Consider the following 24,789-nt stretch of genomic DNA (forward strand, 5'->3'; position numbering starts at 1 on the left):
GGTGCCTCCCAGTCCTTACAGCCAACAGCATTGGGTGCCCAAAGTCTGGATGCAAAACCCACGCACCTACATGCTCTAAGGGACAGGGACATACCTTCCACCTAGGAAATCAGGGACAGCCATTAACCCCTACACCTTGCTCAGCACATAACCCCCTACTGCAGCTAGATACCTGCGCCTGCTCCAATCACACCTCTGTAGCTCTGCCCATCTAGGACTGCAGGTGAAAAGTCTGCACCACACACTTGGTGACTGACAACCTGGACACCTGAGCTAAAGCCGCACAAGAAAAGTTAACAGACTCGTGGGCTCACACACCTGGTAGCAGCTCTAACCACCTGGTGACAGGACGTGAAAGCTTCAGAAATGCCAATAATCAAAGTAGCTCACATGCCCAGCCTATTTGGGCATATCAAAACAAAACAAAAAGCAAGGACACAGTAAGCAAACATAAATAGATGATAGATAGATAGACAGACAGACAGACGGACAGACAGACATATAGATAGGTAAATAAGTACATAAATAAGTAAATAAATACAGCAACTTATTGATGGCTTGGAGACAACAGTCAATATCAAATCACATAGAGCAGCAGATCAAGATGGCTCCAGCAAGCGACCCAAACAAAGAACGAGGAAACCTTCTGGAGGAAGAGAAGGTCTTGGAATTACCAAAGTTGGAATTCCAAAGATTAACATACAGGGCTCTTCAAGAGATCAGGAAGGAGATTAGGTGAAACTGAGACCAAGAAAATGAACACATAAACAAAGCAATAGAGGAGTTCAGGAAAGCAATATAAGAACAGAATGACAAATTAAACAAGCCATATGGAGAGAACAAACAAATTCAAAAGATTAACAATAAAATTTCAGAATTAGACAACTGAATAGAAACTCACACAAGCAGAACTGAGCCAATGAAAGTCAGAATTCGTGAGACTGAAGATAAAGTCCTTGACACCAATTTATATGAGGAAAAATCAGATAAAAGAATTTTTAAAAATGAAGAAACTCTAAGAATTATGTGGGACACTATCAAGAGGAAAAACCTACAAGTTATTGTAGTAACCGAACAGGGGGGAAAACAGAAAATACAGAGAAAATTGTTGAAGATTTGCTGGCAGAACACTTCCCTGATATCATGAAAGATGAGAAGGTATCTATCTAAGAAGCTCGTCAAACCCCACACAGGGTAGATCCCAAAAGAAAGTCACCAAGACATATAATCAAACATGCCAAAACAAAAAATAAAGAGAATTTTAAGAGCAGCTAGGGATAAATTAAAAGTCACCTACAAAGGAGAATCAATAAGACTAAACTCTTACTACTCAGCAGAAACCATGCAGGCAAGAATGCAATGGGATGACATATATAAAGTCTCGAGGAAAAAATAACCAGCCAAGAATTATATGCAGCAAAGCTGCCTCTCAAATATGATGGTGAAATTAGGGCATTTCCAGATAAACAGAAATTAAAAGAAGTTGTAAAAACCAAACCAAAATTACAAGAAATATTAAAGGAAGTCCTTCAACTAGAGAACCAACAATATCAGGTAACAATCCAAGACTAGAACACAGGACAGAACAACCAGCTATCACCCAGACAGGGGAGTCACGAAAATAAGTCAAAACTAAAAACCGAAAATAGGGAAACATTATGTAAATGATGACATTAAAACAAAAAAGAAGGAATAGTATAGTCACAGAACTTACACAAGAAGAGGAAGTTAAGGCAATATCAAGAAATAAAAGATTGGTTTAAATTTAGAAAAACAGAGGTAAATTTTAAGGTAACCACCAAAAAAAAAAAAAAATACACATTGAAATAAAAAAGAAAAACAACTCAACAAATACAAAATCAACAATAATGAAAAAGATGAAAAGGAAGTGCAGAAATAAAAACAACTCAGCACAGCAAATTAAGTGGAACAAAGGAACTGTCAACATCACAAAAACAAAATTCGTCAAAATGACAGCAGTAAACTCAAACCTATCAATAATTACACAGAATGTAAATGGACTAAGTGCACCAATAAAGAAACAGAGAGTGGCAGAATGTATTAAAAAACATGGTCCATCTATATGCTGCCCACAAGATACATACCTTAGACTCAAAGACACAAACAAACTAAAACTCAAAGGATGAAAAAAAATTTGGATCAAGCAAACAACAACCAAAAAAGAACAGGAATGGCAATAGTAATCTCTGAAAAACAGACTTTAAAGCAAAATCCACCACAAAGGATAAGGAAAGATACTATACATATAATGATTAAAAGACCAATACATCAGGAGGATATAACCATAATAAATATTTATGCACCCAATGACAGGGCTCCAAAATACATAAAACAAACTCTTTAACAGCACTGAAAAGAGAAACAGACAGCTTCACACTAATACTAGGAGACTTCAACACATCACTTTCAGTGAAGGCTGAACATCTAGAAAGAAATTCAACAAAGTCACGGAAGATCTAAATACCACAATCAACCACTTGACCTCATAGACATATACAGAACACTCCACCCAAAAGCAGCCACGTATGCTTTCTTTCCTAACACACAAGGAACATTCTCCAGAATAGGCTACAAAGCAAGCCTTAACAGGATACAAAACACTGAAGTACTACAAAGCATCTTTTCTGACCATAAAGCAGGAATCAATAACTGAAAAAGCAAGGAAGAAAAATCAAATACATGGAAGCTGAACAACACTTTGCTTAAAAACTACTGGGTTGCAGAAGAAATCAAGTACAGAATAAAGAAATTCATAGAATCAAATAAGAATGAAGACACATCTTACCAGAACCTTTGGGACACAGCAAAAAGTGGCATCCAGAGGCCAATTTATATCAATAAATGTACACATACAAAAAAAGAAAGGGTCAAAATGAAAAAATTAACCCTACAACTTGAACAAATAGAAACAGAGCCTCAAAAGAAGCCCTTGGGAACCAGAAGAAAGGAAATAATAAAGATTAGAGAAAAATTAAATGAAATAGAAAACAGAAAAACAATTGAAAGAGCCAACAAGACCAAAACCTGATTCTTCAAAAAGATCAACAAAATTGATAAACCATTGGCCAAACTGACAAAAGAAAAACAGGAGAGGAAGCAAATAACCCAAATAAGAAATGAGATGGGCGATATCACAACAGACCCAACTGAAATTAAAAGAATCATAGAAGAATACTATGAAAAATTTTACTCTAATAAATATGAAAACCTGGAGGAAATGGAGAAATTTCTAGAAACATACTACTTATCTAAACTAACACAAACAGAAAATAAATGAACTGAAAAAAAGAGACTGAAGATGTAATAAAAAAAACTCCCAACAAAAAAAAAGCCCTGGCCCTGACAGTTTCACTGGAGAATTCTACCAAACTTTCAAGTAAGAGATAACACCACTACTACTAAAAGTATTTCAGAGCATAGAAAAGGATGGAATAATCCTGAACTCATTCTATGAAGTCAGCATAACCCTGATACCAAAGCCAGGTAAGGACACCACACACACACACAAAAAATTACAGACCAATATCCCTCATGAACACAGACACAAAAATCCTCAACGAAATTCTAGCCAATAGAATTTTAATAACATATCAAAAAAAATAATTCATCATGACCAAGTGGGTTCATACCAGGTACACGCAGGGATGCTTCAACATCAGAAAAACAATCATTGTAATCCATCACATAAATAAAACAAAAGAACCACCTGATCTTATCAATTGATGCAGAAAAGGCATTTGACAAAGTCCAACACCCATTCATGATAAAAACTCTCAGCAAATTAGGAATAGAAATTCCTCAACATAATAAAGGGTATTTATACAAAGCCAACAGCCAACATCATCCTAAATGAAGAGTGTGAACGCATTCCCCTTGAGATCGAGAAACAAACATTGTGTTGGAGATCCTAGCCATAGCAATAAGGCAAGAAAAAGAAATAAAGGGCAACCACCGTGGTAGGGAAGAAGTATCCCTATTCGCAGATGATATGATCTTAATACAGAAAACCAAAAAAAAATTCTAAGAAAATTACTGTAACTAATAGATTTCAGCAAGGTTATCAGGATACATGATAAACATACACAAATCAGTGAGATTCCTCTACATCAACAAAGAGAACATCAAAAAGGAAATCACCAAATCAATACCATTTACCATAGCCTCCAAGAAGATAAAATACATAGGAATAAACCAAACTGGAGACACAGAAGACCTATACAAAGAAAACTACAACACATTACTGCAAGAAACAAAAAGAGACCTACATAAGTGGAAAAACACACCATGCTCACAGATAGGAAGACTCAACATTGTAAAAATGTCAATTTCACCCAAAATGACTTATAGATACAATGCAATCACAATCCAAATTCCAACAGCACTTTTTAATAAGATGGAGAAACAAATCACCAACTGCATGTGGAAAAGGAAGAGATCCCAGATAAATAAAGCATTACTGAAGAAGAAGAACAAAGTGGGAGGCCTCACATTACCCAATTTTAAAAGCTATTATGCCACCATGGTAGTCAAAACAGCCTGGTACTGGTACAACAACAGATACGTAGGCCAGTGGAAAGGAATTGAGAATCCAGACATAAACTCATCTACCTATGAGCAGCTGATATTTGACAGTGGCCCAAAGTCCATTAAATGGGGAAAAGGCAGTCTCTTTAACAAATGGTGCTGGTATAACTGGACATCCATCTGCAAAGAAGGGAAACACCCATACCTCACGCCATGTAGAAAAACTAACTCAAAATGGATCAAAGACCTAAATATAAAACCTAAAATAATAAAGATCGTGGAAGAAGAAATAGGGATAACACTAAGAGGCCTAATACATGGCATAAACAGAACACAAACCATTAACTAACAGTGCACAAACACAAGAGAAACTAGATAACTGAGAGCTCCTAAAAATCAAACACTTATGCTCATTCAAAGGCTTCACCAAAAGAGTAAAAAGACAATATACAGAATGGGAAAAATTTTCTGGCTACAACATATCTGATAAGGGTCAAATCTCTAAAATCTGCAAGATGCTGCAAAACCTCAATAACAAAAAGACAACCCAATTAAAAAATGGGAAAAGGATATGAACAGACACTTCACCAAAGAAGACATTCAGGTGGCTAAAAGATACATGAGAAAATGCTCACAGTCATTAGCCATTAGAGAAAAGCAAATCAAAACTACGATGAGATAGCATCTCACCCCAACAAGGCTGGCACTAACTCAAAAACACAAAATAATAAATGTTGGAGAGGTTGTGAACAGACTGGAACACTTATACCCTGCTGGTGGGAATGTAAAATGGTACAACAACTTTGGAAAACTATTTGGCATTTCCCTAAGAAGCCAGAAATAAATAGAAGTTTCATACAATCCAGCAATCCCACTCCCTAGAATATACCCTACAGAAAAAAGAGCCATCAGATGAATAGATATATGCACACGCATGTTCACTGTAGCACTGTCCACAACGGCAAAAAGATGGATACAACCTAGGTAACCATCAACAGACAAATGGATAAACAAATTATGGTACATACATACAATGGAATACTATACAACAATAAAGAACAATGATGAATCCACAAAATCTCTCACAAAATTTATGAATCTGGAGGGCATTACGCTGAGCGAAATTAGTCAGTTGCAAAAGGATAAATGTTGTATGAGACCGCTCTTGTAAGAACTCAAGAAAAGGTTTAAACACAGAAGAAACATTCTTTGATGGCTACAAGGGTGGGAGGGAGGGAGGGAGGGTGGAATTCACTAACTGGATAGTAGATAGACAGGAATCATCTTAGGTGAAGGGAAAGGCAATACACAATACAGTGGAAATCAGTACAAATGGACCAAGGCAAAAGCTACGAAGTTTCCTGAATACAACCAAACACTTTGAGGGACAGAGTGGCTGGGGCTGGGGCCTGGGACCATGGTTTTGGGGGACACCTAGGTCAACTGGCATAACAAAGTTTATTAAGAAAATGTTCTGCATCCCACTTTGGTGGGTGGCATATAGGGTCTTAAAAACTTGCGAGCAGCCATCTAAGATGCATCAATTGGTCCCATCCTACTTGGAGCAAAGGAGAATGAAAAAAACCAAAGACACAAGGAAAATATTAGCCCAAGTGACTAAAGGGCCACAAAAACCAGAAACTCCATCAGCCTGAGACCAGAAAAACTAGATGGTGCCTGGCTACCATCAATGACCACTTTGACAGGGAACACAACAGAGAGTCCTGGACTGAGCAGGAGAAAAGTGCAGAGCAGAACTCAAATTCATATTAAAAAAACCGAAAAAACAGACTTAATGGTTTGACGTAGACTGGAGGAACCCCCAGAGCTATGGCCCCCCAGATGCTCTGTTAACCCAGAACTTAAACCATTCCTGAAGCCCACTCTTCAGGTAAAGATTAGACTGGACTGTAAAACATAAAATAATACTTGTGAAGAGTGGGCTTCTTAGTTTAAGCATATACATGAGACCAAATGGGCAGCTCCTGTCAGACCAAATGGGCAGCTCCTGTCCGGAGGCAGGATGAGAAGGCAGGAAGGGACAGGAACTGGTTGAATGGACACAAGAAACCTGGGGTGGAAAGAAGTAGTGTGCTGTCACATTATAAGGACTGTAACTAACATCACATAACAATATGTGTATGCATATATATATATATTTTTTTATGTGAAACAACAGGAACTTTGATACACTGACAGTGAATGTTAAATTGGCACATTCTGGAGAACAATTTGGCAATAGCTAGGGAAGTTAAAGATGTATACACCCAATGGCTCACCTATTTTACATCTGGCTATATACCACCCTAATGAACCTCGGGCACATATGAACAAGGAAACATGCACAAGAATGCCATCATGACACTGCTTCACAAAGTTTAACGTTGGAAACTGTAAGTGTCCCTCAACTAGAGAGTGGATAAATAAATTACAGCTATTGTAGAATATTATACAGCGATTAAAGTAAATTAACTAGAGCTATTAATATGGAGGAATCTCCAAAGCATGCTGTTAAGCAAAAATAAAACTTCAGAGAGGTACATACAGTATATCGAATTTTAAGCATTCAAAATATCTATTACATATTATACAAAGAAAAAAATGTTGAAAAAGTATAAAAACCTAAATGGAAATGACAGGCACCAAATTCAGGATAATGGTTTATTCAGAGACGGAGACAGGAGAATGAGATATGACAGAAGAACATGGGTGCTTCGACTGCTTTGGTAATGATGTATTTCTTTTTTAAGATCTTAAGCAAATACAGTCCAGCAAAATGTAATATCTGACAATAACCTCTGAGCTATTCATTACATTATCCTCTATAAATTCCCTTTTAAACTATTCTTAATAAAAAATCATGGACTCTGGAATCAGATCTGAATTCAAATCTGACTACACATTATGGCTCTGCAACTTATGCAAATTACTTAATCTCTCAGTGTCTCAATTTGCCTGTCTGTAAAATTGAGTGCATTATTCTTTTATCTTAAAGGGCTGTTTAGAGTGAATGAGATAATATACATAAAATGTCCGGTACATAAAAAGAACTTAATAATAAATTTGCTGTTCTGCACTCTCCCCCAACCCATTCTAGCATAAATAAAGCATTCTCTGTTAAATTTTTGCAACTAATAAAGTTGAGGGCAGCAGTGATTTTAAGACCCATAAAACAAATTTATTTACTTAAAAAGTAATGTTTCTAACCCTTGGCTACAGCAAAACAATAAATAAATAAACTTACTTGTAGCATTTGGTCAAAATCTTGTTTTTCCAAATATGATCTTGTAACAACTCGTCCATCAAAATCTACTTCTGCCTTAAATCTCACTTTACCTAATCCCAGATCTGTTGCTTTAACATCATGAACTGCCCTGTAATCAATAACAATGCATTTAAAATGACATACACACCCATATGCATACATATATACTTTAATGGCAAAAAGCCTAGAATTTTTCACCAGTGATGAAAAATGCACCAAGTTCACTATTAAATGCTGCCTACCATTTTCCACGGTTCACTGTCCACTTAGCTTTTTTGTATAACATAATGCACTAATGCAAACTTGGTAAATATTTTATGACTTATGAAGTCTGTATGTAAATAATTAACTGTACATTGCTTTTTTAAAAAGTTGTCATTTTATCTCATAGACCTTTTCTCACACAACCACTTACCAAGTTCTTAAATATCACTTACAAAAAAGAAAATGTGTTGATAATAGTGCTTTAGAGTACAATGATTACTTTTATATTCAAGAGTTTTTTTAAAAGTCTTCATACAACTCTCTGAAGTACTCTGACTCCAAGAACAGGGTTAATAACTACTTCATGGGACTCATTTGAGGAACAATGAACTAACACGTACATTTCAAAAAAAAAAAAAAAAAAGCTGCCTTCAAGAAGACTGGAACTCATGGTAACCCCATGTGTGTCAGAGTAGAGTTGTGATCCACAGGGTTTTCAGTGGTTGATTTTTCAGACGTAGATCGTCAGGTCTTTCTTCTGAGATGCCTCAGGGTGGACTCAAACCTTCAACCTTTCAATTAGCATTTGCACCACCCAGAGACTCCTAACACATACATAATGATGCCAATAAAAAAACCAATAGCAGGCATTTAATGAATGGTTTTCATGAAGTAGTAGATAAGAGGGCATCTTTATCTCACAGATGGTCAAAGTTCCAGAGGGGTATAAGTGATATGCCCAAGGTAATTCAGCTAGTAAAGAACACAGCCAGAACACCCCACTCCCAAATTCTTAGACCCCAAGCCCAGTGATCTTCTCATGCTATTTTTCTGTCTCCCAGAAAGGAAAGCAGATGTTCAAGTCTAGCTGCTTTTCATCCCTCCTGCCCTAACCCTCAAGAATCAACCTTCCCTAGAAAACTGTTGAGGAATTCTTTTCTTTGTACAGTGGTTACTGTGACATGTTTTCTTTAAAGTATATATAAGAAACAACAAAACACTCTGAATCCTGGAGGCACAGAGATCTACTGGACAAAACAAAGCAAGACTCCATGTGTCTTAAAACATTTTACCCTAATTTCTGAGTGATTTTGAGTAAGTTAACTAAATAGTGAATTGAACATTCTTTATCAATATACATAAAGAAGCTATATTTATCAAATAAGATGAAAGTAAGTATTCTAATGCTTTAATATTTATAAAGTTACATGCACAAGTTGGGGGAGAGGGGAACCTTGTCCAAATTAGCAAGAGCCTATATAATTTCTTTACTTAAGAAACATACCTACCTCACTCTTCACAAAATATTAATAAATTTCATTATTTGGCTAATACTTAAAGAACAGCTAATTCATATATTCAGACATAGTTTTCCCTTATTTCTCATATATAACTAACTACGGAGAGAAAAATGTTTGTGGAAGACAGCTTCTGACAAGGCTCCCAATGATCCCCACCTCCCGTATCTACCAAACCAAAAAAAAAAAAACAAACCCACTGCCACCGAGTCAATTCTGACTCCTAGCGACCCTGAAGGACAGGGTAGAACTGCCCCATAGAGTTTCCAAGGAGTGCCTGGTGGATTTGAATTGCTCACCTTTTGGTTAGCAGCCCGAGTTCTTAACCATTATACCACCTGTGTAATTCCCCTCCTTGAACAAAGGCTAGACCTATTGACTTGTTTCTAACAAACAGAATATGGCAAAAGTAACCAGATGTTATTTCCCAGATTGGGTTGTAAAAGATTGCGAGTTCTATCTTATTTATACTCTCCAATGGCCTTCTAGGCTTGCACACTGTGATCAAGCAGGCTGCCATGTTGGAAAGATTCGCATATCAAGGAACTAAATCCTGTGAATAACCACATGAATGAGCCACAGCTTCTAACTGGTTCTGCCCGGTTCAGTCATGGCCAATGAAGCAAAACCTGAATGGACTCAAATTTTTAAACTGTGAGTGAAGTGGAATGGGAAAAATTACAAGTCAAAGCCTTGCTAGAAACTTTATCTCCCTCTTAGAAAACAAGGGCAGTGTGTGCGTCGCTTAGCAACCAAATCTCGTCACCAGAAAAGTCAGAAACAACGATGCACCACTCAAAGATGGCAGCTGACTGCACCATTTGAATGCGTGCTGTCCCCACAGTCCTTGCAATAATCTAATCTCCCACATTAGGCTCCTGAAACAGCTCACTATGCTTCTTCCGAGTCTCCCATTCCAGGGCTTTGATGTGTAATGTTTCCTATTCAAGTTATCGTTCCACTTCACGCAAATTTTTAAAAAATTTGGATCTGTTCCAATTTCGCTTTGTTAGCCATGACTGAACCAGTTTGAAGCCCTGGAAGAAGCTTAGAAGCTGATCCTTCTCCAAGAGATGGCTTTGGCCCCAGCCAACACCTTGATTGCAACCTGTGAGGGTTCCTGAATGAGGGGACATGAATTCCTGACACACAGAAACTGAGAGATAGTAATGTTCTTGTAAGTCACTAAATTTGGGGTAATCTGTCATACACAAGATGCAATTAATACACTGTTCTAAATTTTGTATGAACTTTCTGGATTTCTAACATTTATTTTTTCCAACAATTGAATACATGGATCTCAATATTCTAAAAAATTCAAATTTGGTATGGTCTTTCAGTTGGTATCACTCTTTTAGACTTTAATTTTCCACACTAAAGAAAATTAAGAGACTTAAAACAGAACCCCCCTGACAAAAAAAAAAAAACAGCTACTACCACCAATTGCCTTCTCATTTCTGATTAAAGAAATTCAGTTGTATGCTGGATTCTGGCCCTGTTTACTGACATATTTACTCACTGATAACGTTTAAGTTTCCCTTTGAGTTTTGTTTTAATCACCAGACTATCACAAAGGTAACACTATAGAGTAACCACTTGGGTTTCCACAGATGTTAAGTGGTAAGTTCACTTCTAGCATGACAGTATGAAGAGTTCCACAGACCTGCTCCCAGGGAAACTGGTGAAAATTGCAACAAAACAAGAAGCGACCATTTAAAGCCTCTGGAAATAGTACTAGGGACATAAAACAAATAATTCCAGAAAATTTACTGAACCTTAGTAAGAATACAGCATCTGTGATACCTGAACCAAGACCCACTCCCTAGCCCCTCCCACCTTCCCAGCTCAGTGAAACAGAAACTCCACTCTAGACTGGTACAGCCAAGAGCACGGGACTTAATCAATCCCCAGTTCCCAGTTGAAGGGCTAGCTTTCTGGGAAGGACAAGATGTCAGCATTTCTCATCTTGTCCCCAGCAACTTGTTGCTGAGACTAAGTTCTGGGTGTGGCCAAGAGGTACAGGCTCCCTCCTTCTGCTCAGCTCCCAGCTGTGAGAAGAAAGTAATACCCTGGGCATGGCTCCACTGAGAATACTGGGACCCTGTGTGCCCCTGCCCTGTCAGAGAAGGGGGTAGTTTCATGGAAGAGGGAGGCAAACAGAGCAATTTGGGACTACCGCCATCCCTCCACTGAGTACTCACCTCCTAGAGCAGGGGGGGTCACTCAAGAGAGAATCACATCACTGTCATCACCCCCAGCACCAGCCAGACATATGGCTCAGAGATTTTGCCCAGGGTGAGAAGCAAGCTGTAGTACAGAGCTCCAAATCTTTACCCAGAGAAACTTTATTTGCAACAGAGTGTGGAGAAGTTCAAGCCTAAGGGTGTTCTCGAAAGCAGTGGAGGTTGTGGTGAAAGGCAATTGGGAGAAGACTGACAGATTCATTAGCTATAGGCCTTACTGATTTGTTTTAGGAAACCCTGGTGGCGTAGTGGTTAAGAGCTACGGCTGCTATTCAAAAGTTGGCAGTTCAAATCCACCAGGCGCTCCTTGGAAACTCCATGGGGCAGTTCTACTGTCCTATAGGGTCGCTATGAGTCAGAAATTGACTCGACAGCACTGGGTTTGGTTTTGTTTTAATTTGTTTTATTAGTAAGATATACAGGCTATTTTTAAAAGATTTAACTTAAGGATTTCAATTATAACAGAAAAAATACATCTTTATTTTAAAATAAAAATACGTGTGTGTGTATATATATGTGTGTGTGTATACAATTGGCTGCCATTGAGTCAGCCCCTGACTCATGGTAACTTCATGAACAACCAGATCAGATCACTATGATCCACAGGATTTCCATTAGTTTATTTTCAGAAGCAGACAACCAGGCCTTTCTGAATCTGTGTTAGTCTGGAAGCTCTGCTGAAATCTGCTCAGCATCATAGCAATATGCAAGCCTCCACTGACAGCCAGGCGGTGACTGCACATGAGGTGCACTGGCAGGGAACTGAACCTGGGTCTTCTATAGGGAAAGTGGGAAGTCTACGACTGCCACATGTATATTAAGGGTCTGATCCTTCTACTTCAGTAGGAAACCATACTGAATTTCACTGAAAAGTACTCTCTCTTTTACTGATACTTTGTCTTCAGTTTCTTTAGTCTTTCATAATCTAAAAGATAAAGACTATAGGAAAAAAAAATTTAAATAAGCTAAAGCAAGGAGTCTACTTTAAACAGGGATATAAATTAAATTTAATTTGATAATCATCTTCCCATGAACAAAAATTTTTTTACTTGCAATATACATATAAGGCAAATACAAATATCGAGATTCCATATTAAGTAGCTCCAACATTAAGAAGCCAAATACTTTATAATCCTCTATTCCCATTATATCGTCTAATTGATCCTTATTCTAAAAATTAAAGATATACAGAAATTAAAGGAAAACTCAAGGAGTACCTAATCATACTCGCTTGCTTCCTTTTAGCATTAATATCCTGAAAAATGAGATTTAAAAAGTTCTGAAGGTTAAGGATCTAAAACCTCCTTTGAAAGGATTTATGAACAAGCATTTCTATTTTTCAGTATGTTTCTGTAAACCTTAACAGCATCACTGGGATGAGGCTGACCTTACTGATGGGTCATTCTCCAGTAGTTCAGTAAGCCGCTGTACTTGTTCTGGCTGGATGGATCGTCCTAAAAGTGCTTCTGTGTTGGTGTGTATGAGGAATGCTGAGACCACTGCTAATAAGGTGCCTACACCCAAAGAACCTAGGCTGTCATACAGCGGATTGCCTAAAAAAAAAAAAAGTACAAACGAGGTCAGTACAGTAACATTTTATAGTACCTCAGTGTGCTTTTTGTGAACAAAGAGGTAGAACAAAAAATCAGGGACTTCAAATTAATACCTAATTCCTTTAATTACTTCTTTTTATCACTGTCTCCTAATAGGTTTTACTCTTCTACAAAATGGGGATATATACCCACACGAGAGTATTATGTATCTTAGGGTCTGTTTCCTGCATCTGATCATTACATTTGTGAAGGCTGAGAACATTTTCAGGTTACGGATACCAAAACTAAAAAAAAACCATTTCGTTGCAACTGAGTAGATTCTGACTCATGGCAACCCCATGTGTTCACTGTACTCTGCTCAACTTGTAATATTTATGAAAGTAGATCACCAGGCCTTTTTTCTGTGGTGTCACTGCATGGGTGTGAACCTCCAATCTTTAGGTTCTTAGTCAAGCACAAACTTATTGTACTACCCAGGGACCTTTAGAGACACCATGCATATATTAATGATACAATGAGGTCTCCATTTCTTCTAAGATCTATCAGTACGATTTTTCCTATCACAGGTTGACAAAATAATTGTATGAGGTAAGACAGTTGAAACAAAGAACCAACTTTTGTGTCTTATTTTTACCAAGGTTCTGTTAAGACAATTAAGCCCTACAGAAAATGACATGGGTGATTCTTTTTTTTTCTTTTTTTTTATTGTGCTTAAGTTTACAATTCAAGTCAGTTTTTCATATAAAAACTTATACACACATTACTATGTGACCCTAGTTGCTCTCCCTATAATTTAACAGCACACTCCTCCCCTCCACCTTGTTATTTCCTGTGTCCATTCAACCAGCTCCTGTCTCCCTCTGCCTTCTCATCTCGTCTCCGGACAGGAGCTGCCCATGGAGTCTCATGTCTACTTACGCTAAGAAGCACACTCCTCACCAGTATCATTTTATGTCCTATACTCCAATCTAATTTTTGTCTGAAGAATTTGCTTTGGAAATGGTTTTAGTTTTGGGCTAACAGAGAGTCTGGGGGCCGTGCCCTCTGGGGTCCCTCCAGTCTCAGTCAGACCACTAAGTCTGGTCTTTCTACTAGAATTTGAGCTCCACATCCCACTTTTCTCCTGCTCCATCAGGAAGTCTGTTTTGTTCCTTGCCATGGCAGTCATTGGTGGTAGCCTGGTACCATCTAGTTCTTCCAGTCTCAGGCTGCTGGAGTCTCTGGTTCATGTGGCCCTTTCTGTCTCCTGGGCTCATACTTCCCTTGTGTCTTTGGTGTTAACTCTCCTTTGCTCCAGGTGGGTTGGGACCAATTGATGCATCTTAGATGGCCACTCAGAAGCTTTTAAGACCCCAGACACCACTCACCAAAGTGGGATGTGGAACATTTTCTTAATAAACTTTGTTATGCCAATTGACCTAGAAGTCCCCTGAAACCATGGTCCCCCGGCTCCCACTCCTGCTACTCTGTCCCTTGAAATGTTTGGTTGTATTTAGGAAACTTATTAGCTTTTGGTTTAGTCCAGTTGTGCTGACTTCCAGTATGGGTGATTCTTTATTCTTATTCAATCAAGGATGATATATAGCTAGTACTATCGTATAGGGCTGCTATCAGTTGGAAATGACTCAAAGGCACCTAACAACAACATTCTAGATGCAAAGGAGAGAAGTTAATTCATTACATGTAATGAGTGCCTCAGGGCAGTGGATCTCAAAGTGTGGTACCTGGATCAGCAGCATCAGCATCACCTAAGAATGTGGCAGGAATGCAAATTCTCAGGCCTTACCCTAGATCTTCTGAATGAGAAATTCTGGAGGTGGGGCCTAGTAGAACTGTTTTTTCCCAAGGCCTCCAGGTGACTCTGATTCTAAAATTTGTCTTAGGTTGTTAGGACTTAATTCTGTCCCAGGAGCAAATGAAAAGGGCTAGTTTACAATCTATGAACATATACGTAATAGATAACAGCCACCAATAAATATTATATCTCAAATCTCAATAATTAATTCTACACACAAGGCCTTTATGATTAGAATAGTCTTTTTATTCCAAAGATGAAATTTCATCAGTATTAAAATTAACTCTTTTGATGTGAAATCAAACACATTTGTGAAAAATCTCAATTTGCATATTATATTTTTATTAACATTTAGTCAAAATATAACCCTAAAAATTAAACTGACTTATCCGTACTAAATGTTAAAAATGACCCACTTGTACAACATAATCCACTAGATTTGTATTTATAAAGTTCAAAATCAAATACTGCTCTTCAGAAATCCAAATTTAAAGAATTTTTTTTTTAAATTTAAAAATACCCACGTGTATAAATAACTATTCTATAGAAATCACAGGAAACATCAGCTGGAAGAAAACACTTCTTTAGAAAATACTTTATTTACTTCTTGGCATGTTATTTAGCCAAGAAATTTATCTTCATTCTTGTGAAACACTTTTACAACATACATACTTTCCTAAGTTTGATCTGACTAATCCATATTATTATATAAAAATATCATCTACTAAAAGTTGGCATTTATCAAGTCACACTTTCTTAAGCTTAAAGTTTTGCTATGTAATAATTCATGTCAAAAACATTTCTAAAACTATTAAGATCAACCAGGAAAACAATCAACATTCAAGAGTTAGAAATGTTTAATATCACAGTGAATATCAGACAATGCTGGTTTAGTCTTAATATGTGCATTCAAAATGAGAAACAGCTATTCATATTTCAGACTATTTTAATACTACAAAACTGTAGAAACTCATCAACTAAAATTATTTTAAATGTACAAGGACAAATATGTAATAATGGAAAAAATTCCATTCCAAAAGAATTTCTAAATAAAAAACTGAGTCTTTTCATACTAAATGGTACTTTTTGTTCTACAAAATTCTCAGGGTAGATTTTGACAAATATTTATAATTAAAATGCACATATTTTATAAATAGTACAAATTATCAGCAGAATTTTTAACTAACACATAAAAATAAAAAGAATTTTTCTGTGTTTTTGTTTACCTGTATTCTACTGTTCCTCAAAATACTCAACTAGCTACCAAAATGAGGATGGAGCCAACTTAAAGACTGTTAAGGAAACGGAAAGGTCACAGCTGTTAGTAGTGGCACTAAGAGTAGAAAAAGACAATGCTGTTGTTGTTAGGTGCTGTCCAGTCAGTTCCAATTCATAGCAACCCTATGTACAACAGAAGGAAATACTGTCAGGTCCTGCGCCATGCTCACAATCGTTGTTATGTTTGAGCCTGCTGTTGCAGCCACTGTGTCAATCCATCTCGTTGAGGGTCTTCCTCTTTTCCACTGACCCTGTACTTTACCAAGCATGATGTCCTTCTCCAGGAACTGATCCCTCCTGACAATATGTCCAAAGTATGTAAGACACAGTCTTGCCATCCTTGCTTCTAAGGAGCATTCTGGTTGTACTTCTTCCAAGACAGGTTGGTTCGTTCTTTTGGCAGTCAATATTCTTTGCCAACACCTCAATTCAAAGGTGTCAATTCTTCTTTGGTCTTCCTTATTCACTGTTCAGCTTTCACATAAATATGATGCAACTGAAAATACCATGGCTTGGGTCAGGCAGACCTTAGTCTTCAGGGTGACATCTTTGCTTTTCAACACTTCAAAGAGGTCCTTTGCAGCAGATTTGCCCAATGCAATGCATCTTTTGATTTCTTGACTGCTGCTTCCATGGGTGTTAACAATGGATCCAAGTAAAATGAAATCCTCAACAACTTCAATCTTTTCTCCATTTACCATGATGCTGGTTATTGGTCCAGTTGTGAGGATTTTTGTTTTCTTTATGTTGAGGTGTAATCTATACTCAAGGCTGTGGGCTTTGATCTTCATCAGTAAGTGCTTCAAGTCCTCTTCACTTTCAGCAAAGAAGGTTGTGTCATATGCAAAAACGCAGGTTGTTAATGAGCCTTCCTCCAGTCCCGATGTCCTGTTCTTCTTCATATAATCCAGCTTCTCAGGTTATTTGCTCAGCATACTGACTGAATAAGTATGATGAAAGAATAAAACCCTCACGCAAACCTTTCCTGAATTTAAACCATGCAATATCCCCTTGTTCTGTTTGAACGACTGCCTCCTGGTCTATGTACAGGTTCCTCATGAGCACAATTAAGTGTTCTGGAGTTCCCATTCTTTGCAATGTTATCCATAGCTTGTTATCATCCACACAGTCTTAGCATAGTCAATAAAACACAGGTAAACATCCTTCTGGTATTCTCTGCTTTCAGCCAGGATCCATCTGATATCAACAATGATGTCCCTGGTTCCACTTCCTCTTCTGAATCTGGCCTGAATTTCTGGCAGTTCCTGTTGATATCCTGCTGCAGCTACTTTTGAATGATCTTCAGCAAAGTTTTGCTTGCATGTAATATTAATGATATTGTTCAGTAATTTTCAAATTCAGTTGGATCACAATAAGAGCCACAATATATATTTACCTAGAACTTATGTGTTTATTAAAGCTCTCCCTCATATATTATCTTAACAAACCTGTGGGGTAACTAGGACAAATATTATCCACACTTTTATAAGTGAAGAACTTAAAGCTCAGAGTGGTTGCACAATTTAAGTCACAGCTAGAAAAGTTCAAATTACAATTTAAATATTCTGCTGTCAACCTTCCTTAATTCTAATTTTTAAAGTCACAGAAACATGAACACATTAACTGACCAACCATCTTACACAAATAAATAGTATGGCATTATCATTTAGCAATCTACTGGTGTGAAATAATTCTAGGATAGAAAAGAAAATTTCCACATATTAGCAAGGTATTTAAGTAACAGAAATAAACACCAGTAATTTAAGAAATTATTTACCTGTTATAGAAGTAAGACCCATGCAAGTAGCTGCTATTGTCACACCCAAGACTGCCGCAGTATCCTCCAATAATATAACATTCGTACTAGGATCACGACTTTCCATTACTTTATCGTTGGGGAGAGGGAGGGGACAAGAAAAGATATTTTCTGAAATCTTCACTTGATACTATCAGGTGACATTTTAATAAGTATACATTTGAAAATAAAAATATGAACTAAGATAATAAATGTAGAAAATCATGATTTAAATATCTCCTTTCAATATAAAACATAACTTCTTGGCTTAAATGTCAATAACAACCGATATTTAAAATCAAATTACTTTCTCAAGTTATATAAGCATATAGAAAAATACTGTACTACATTTATGTCATGCACAAATAGAAAAGTATCCAGGTTCAAATTACGTTAAATTTCTCTTTTTAAAAGAGGTGATGTATATATAGGACACTTAAAGAAGTCACTGGGGTGTATCTTACACACATCTATAAAGAACAAATCAATAGGGTGCGGTAAGTTTAAGCAAATAAAGGAGATGCAATAACACACCTGGTTTGGAAAATACATACCATACTTGTAAAATGACATTCCCTTGGCCTGGGCACTCCTACGAAGTTCATTTATAGCAACAAGAAGTGTTGCTGAAAGAAAAGCATTCATATCAGCAATGTAGAAACTTCATGACTCCAAACATTAAAAGATGGCATCTCAAAAGATAAACAGACACGCCATTTAATGCCAGGATTGGCAATAAGGAATTCTGTATTAACGAGACATTCTCAAGATCGTAATTAGTCCTCAACAGATGAATCTTATATTTCTAAATCATAATGATTTAAATATAGTCACCACAATAATAGTCATAATTTATTGAACAGCTACTATTTCACAGGCGTCATACTAAGCACATTCTCTTTTGATCCCCTGGGCAAGAACTAGAAGACAGGAGGGGACAGGAAAGCTGGTAATAGGCAACCCAAGGTTGAGAAGGGAGAGTGTTGACATGTTGTGGGGTTGTTAACCAATGTGTACTAACAATATGTGTACTAACTAATGAGAAACTGGTTTGTTCTGTAAACCTTCATCTAAAGTACAATAAAAAATTTTTTTTTTTTAATAAAAAAATTTAACTTAAAAAAAACTATGCACAAAAGATGGTAGTATTTCAGGGATAAACATACTATGAGTATGTATCAATGAATTAGGCAGTTTCATATATGGTATTGGCATCTCCTCTAAAAATACTGCTATGGCAGAAGCATTCTAAAACTTTGAAATATGTATATTGCAAAAAGAGATAGCCTTGTCTGATTGATGTTGCTGGGTGCCCTCAAGTTGGTTCCACTCCTAGCGACCCCATGTTCCACAGAATGAAATGCTGCCTGATCCTGTGCCATCCTCACAATCTTTGTTATGCTTGAGCCCATTGTTGCAGCCACTGTGTCAATCCATCTCGTTGAGGTTCTTCCTCTTTTCCACTGACCTTCTTTAGATTTTACCAAGCATGATGTCCTTCCCCAAGGACTGGTCCCTCCCAATAACATGTCCAAAGTATGTGAGACAAAGTCTCGCCATTCTTGCTTTTAAGGAGCATTCTGGCTGTACCTCCAAGACAGATTTGTTCGTTCTTCTGGCAGTCCATGGTATAGTCAATATTCTTCACCAATACCATAATTCAAAGGCATCAATACTTCTTCAGTCTTCCTTATTCATTGTTCAGCTTTTGGATGCATATGAGGTAATTGAAAACACCATGGCTTGGGTCAAGCACATCTTAGTCTTCAAGGTGACATCTTTGCTTTCAACACTTTAAAAGAGATCTTTTGAAGCAGATTTGCCCAATGCAATGCGTCATTTGATTTCTTGACTGCTGCTTCCGTGGGAGTTGATTGTGGATGCAAGTAAAATGAAATCCTTGACAACTTCAATCTTTTCTCCATTTATGATGTTACTTATTGGTCCAGTTTTGATGGTTTCTGTTTCCTTTATGTTAAGGTGTAATTCATACAGAAGGCTGTAGTCTCCATCAGTAAGTGCCTCAAGTCCTCTTCACTTTAAGCAAGCAAGGTTGTGTCACCTGCATATCCCAAGTCGTTAATAAGTCCTCCAATCCTGATGGACTGTTCTTCACATAGTCCAGCTTCTCAGATTATTTCTCAGCATACAGGCTGAGTAAATACAGTGAAAGCATAGAACCCTGATGTACACCTTTCCTGACTTTAAATCACACAGTATCCCCTTTTCTGTTCAAATGACTGCCTCTTGGTCTATGTACATGTTCCTCATGAGCAATCAAGTGGTCTGGAATTCCCATTCTTTGCTACGTTATCCCTGATTTGTTAAGATCCATGCAGTCAAATCCCTTTGCATTGATTAATGCCACTAAAACCTGATTTCTAAAAACTCAGTAAAGTTATGCTTTTATACTCGATTTCTTAGCATTATGATACACTACTCAAGAATAAAACATAGCTTTCCTCTTGCCCCCATCCAGTAGAGAAACAACAGTAATACATTATGCGAAGCATTTACTCCCTAAAAGTAGACAGAACTTAGGTTTCTATTCTTACCATTTTCTTTAATCAATAGAACTTTGTTAGGTGCCACTGAGTTGGTTCTGACTCAAAGCAACTCTATGCACAACAGAATGGAACTTGGCAAACTATACGAATGAACTGCTAAATACATAGCACTACAGTAAAAATAAATATTCTGTGGCTGTACATACCTCCTTCTGATACCAATGATCCTGCTAAAATACAATATGCCTAGAAAACAGATATAAAAATAGAGAATAGCAAAAATCATAACTGTTTATATATAAACTTTATGACACACAAAATAAAAGTATATATTAAAACTCAAACCAGACAATAAGGATCTTGATGGGAAACAACAGCTCAAATTAGGACAATGAGATAGATGTTATCTTTAGTAGGCTAAAGTGTCCTCCAAAAACTCAGGTCTACCCAGAACCTCGGAATGTGACCTTATTTGAAAATAGGGTCTTTGCAGATATACTTATTTAAGAAGAGATCATACTGGATCAGGGTAAGCCCTAAATCCAATATGACTGGTGTCCTTCTGTGAAGAAGAGGATACACAGAAACATACAGGATACACAGGGAAGGCCACATGAAGACAGAGGCAGAGGTTGGAGTGCTACAGCTACAAACCAAGGAATGTTGGCAACCACCAGAAGCTGAGAGATAAGGAAGCCTTCAGAGGGATAATGGCCCTGCCATCACCTTCTAGCCTGATTATGGACTTCTGAACTGTGAAGAGAATAAATTGCTGTTGTTTTTAAGCCACAAAGTTTGTATATTTGTTATGGCAGTTCCAGAAAACTAATACAGATTTTGATAGCAAGAAAAGGGTGTTACCGTAACATTTCCTTCCTTCGAGAATGGGAATGTCTATCCTATGCCTGATTCACCACTGTATTTTGGAAGCACAAAACTTGTTTTCTAGTCTTACAGGTTCACAGATGGAGAAGCGTTTCACCCCAGTCTGATCATAACCCAGAGTTCCACCCATACCTAATTTAGATGAGATTTTTGACTTAGCGTTAATGCTGGAATGTGTTAAAGACTTTTGGAAATCTTGGGACTGGGTGACTATATTTTGGTGCTTGAGGAGGGCATGAATTGGGGACCAGAGGCCTAGCTGTAGACATCAAAATTCATGTCCACCTGAAATCTCAGAATATGACTGTATTTGGAAAGAAGGATTTGCAGATATAAATAACTTGAGGTCATACTGGATTAAGATGGACCCTAAACCTGATAACTGGCATCCTTGTAAGAGGAGGAGAGGGCACACAGACACAGAGAGATACACAGAGGAGAATACCATATAAACACGGAGGCAGAGACCGAGGAGATGTGCCTATATGCCAAGGATTGTCAACAAATACAGAGAAGCTAGGACAGTGGAGTGGCATGGAACAGGTTTTCCCTCAGAGCCTCCAGAAGGAACCTACCCTGCTGACACCTTGATTTTACACTTCTAGAAAACAGAACTATAAAAGGATACATTTCTATTACTTTAAGCCACTCATTTGTGATAATTTATTATGACAGATACAGGAAAGGAACATGGTATCTTCACAAGAGAAAATACCATAGTTTTACGTAAATAACACACTTTGTTTGTTTGCCAACCATGACCTCTCCTCATGAGGTATTTTTGTAATTGCCACTATGTCAATTTTTTTTTGCTGTAAAAAAAAAAAAAAATTAGCATAGTACACTTACAAAGATACCTTGCAGGGGGAGGGTACAGCTGGCAAACAAATGTAGAAGGTATGTATTATTTGTGTAAGAATATGACAGATAAGAGTTTATAAATGTGACAGCCATTTCATTTTTTAATACTTGAAAGAGAACCTATACTCTCTATATATTCTATATCTACAGAATGCTATACCATCTACAATTTGAGCTAAATTCATGACAAAAGATGAAAGCAATTAATTAGTGTCTTAGTTATCTAGTATTGCTATAACAAATACTGCAAGTGAGTAACTTTAACAAAGAGAAATTTATTCTCTCACAGTTTAGGATGCTATAAGTACAAAATCAGAGTACCAGCTCTAGGGGAAGGCTTTCTCTTTCTGTCTGCTGTGGGGGAAGGTACTCATCAATTTTCCCCTGGTCTAGAAGGTTCTCAGCACAGGAGCCCCAGGTCCACAGGATATACTCCACTTCAGGTTCTTCTTTCTGGATGGTAGTAAGTCTCCCTCTCTCTGCTTGCTGCTCTCTTTTTATCGCTTGTGAGATAAAAAGTGATGCAGGCCACAGCCCAGGGAAACTCTCCTTACATCAGATCAGGGCTGTAACCTGAGTAAGGGTGTTGCATTCCACCGTAATTCTGACATAACTAAAATTACCAAGGCAAATTAGGATTTACAACATATAGGACAATTACATGGGATCACAAAATGGAGGACAACCACACAATACTGGGAATTATGGCCTAGCCAAGTTGACACATATTTTTTAGGGACACAGATACATATTTTTCAGGGACATAATTCAATCCATGACAATTAGCATAATTTTTTTTTTTTTTTAAGTTTAAAATGAACAGAAACATTTGAAATCTGGGGTTGTAGATGCCAGACGTGATAAGATACCCACATCCATACCCAAGTAACTTCTGGATTTTGGATGCACAGTACCAAGAGGATCCTGGCTCACAAAGGTAAGTAAGTTATAAACAGTCATCCATTTTTCTGGGGCGGGGGGGAGTAACATAAGTTTCCTGGCTGTACCAGGATATCTTTCAATTAAATAATGATGACAAGAGAAAACTTTAACCTACCAACACGTTTTAAAAAATCTTAAATGAAATTCAAACCAAACATCTGTAGAATTTTCCATGTATCTTTGTGAAACTCTAGCTTTCCCTGAAAGAGGGATTTGAAAATTTTGAACCTAGACCAATTCTGTTAAGGAAACTGAGATTCCCCCAAGGTTAAGTGATCTGCGTGAGTATACAGAAATATCAGAGTAAAAACTAGAACGCAGGTTTTCCAGTCTCAATTCTAGGCTCTTGTCACTGACTCCCATTGCTAACTTGAAACATAATTAACATAATAGCTAAATTTCCCAATAATTCTTTTTAGTGTTTCCATCTCCATCTAGAAAGGATTTAAGATGCACTTACCACCCAATAAAGGGAGAGAATATATATCACTCAAAGATTCCCAGATAATACCTATTAAACATACACTGGTCTATGGCTCGGTGAATCTATTATTTATTTAACAAATGGTCATAGTTAGACGGAGCCCAATTTGGTTTCTAAAAGACACAAGAGCTTATGGAAGCCTTCGAACTTACATAGTTTAAAATTTAATAATTAATCAAATCTATTACTCCAGAGTTTACGAGGCAACCTTTTTGCCTCTATAAAGTGATACTGTACAAATTAGATAAATGCTTAGAAAATGGGATATCTACAAAGCAGCCAAATCTTTTAAGAATGGGGAAAAGATATTTGTTTTATTACATAAAATGTATCCAAAAACTTGAAAATATAACAACAGGTTGGAAGTAACCCTACATTACAAGATGAGGTGCTAAACCATCTATTCAGGACTTGCACAGAAGTGGCCCAAGCCTGGTTTTACAACTACTAGCTCCACACCCACAAGGCCATATAAGAAAAGCTCAGGTTAAGGAGACTAAAAGTGAAGAATTCCTTTGGTGAAAGCTGTTGAGCTGCTTAGATTGCTCAAAGAGCTTGAATTATGTCCCCTGGAGTTGGAGATCGCTGTGAGCTGTTTCTGAGGCTCACCTGAAAAATCAATCTATAGAGAAGTCTACTAAAAGACACTCGCTATGTTAGCAGAGTAGACAATTGCGTCTGGGGGAAAACTGCACTCCCATAGACTGTGTTAAAAGTATCTGTTTGCTGGGGCCCAAACAAACATGGATCTTTTGAAGAGACCAAGTACTCCAAAAAACGTTTTTTACCAAATGCAAGGTAACCTCAGCAGAAATAATCTGGAGCTACACCATGATACAGAAGCAAAGAGGGGATGCTGTATGATCAATGTTTGCTTGTCTTAGGAGCTACAATGAGAGGGGCCAAGAATCTCCAAGAAAAAGTGCCCATGAGAGAAAAAGACGGCTATAAACATCTACAAAGGACAGAGGAAGCCAATGCAAAATGACATTGGTGCCATTTAAGTAGTATTTTTTCACCCCTACCTTCACCTTCAACAATGCCAGACGCAGTTTAGGGAGCAGGAACGAAGGGTAAAGGGCCTAAGTGGGGAAATACTGAAGGTGATCATTCTCCCATCCGCCCATCCCCCCA

The 24,789-nt window shown here is 37.4% G+C and overlaps 1 protein-coding gene across 5 annotated transcripts in view; it reads right to left on the bottom strand.

Moving 5' to 3' along the window:
- The window catches only part of SLC30A9 (solute carrier family 30 member 9), a 96,800-nt gene that overhangs the window by 9,555 nt on the left and 62,456 nt on the right, over positions 1 to 24,789 (bottom strand). For all 5 annotated transcript variants that reach the window (XM_064285873.1, XM_003411319.4, XM_064285872.1 and 2 more), the window contains 5 exons: positions 20,690 to 20,729; positions 18,531 to 18,602; positions 17,959 to 18,066; positions 12,943 to 13,108; positions 7,790 to 7,919 (listed from right to left, as the gene is read on the bottom strand). In XM_064285873.1, the coding sequence (XP_064141943.1) occupies positions 7,790 to 7,919; positions 12,943 to 13,108; positions 17,959 to 18,066; positions 18,531 to 18,602; positions 20,690 to 20,729 (516 nt within the window). The remainder of the gene's footprint in view (positions 1 to 7,789; positions 7,920 to 12,942; positions 13,109 to 17,958; positions 18,067 to 18,530; positions 18,603 to 20,689; positions 20,730 to 24,789) is intronic.

The sequence above is a fragment of the Loxodonta africana genome, chromosome 5 (genome assembly GCF_030014295.1).
Source record: "Loxodonta africana isolate mLoxAfr1 chromosome 5, mLoxAfr1.hap2, whole genome shotgun sequence".
NCBI lineage: Eukaryota > Metazoa > Chordata > Mammalia > Proboscidea > Elephantidae > Loxodonta > Loxodonta africana.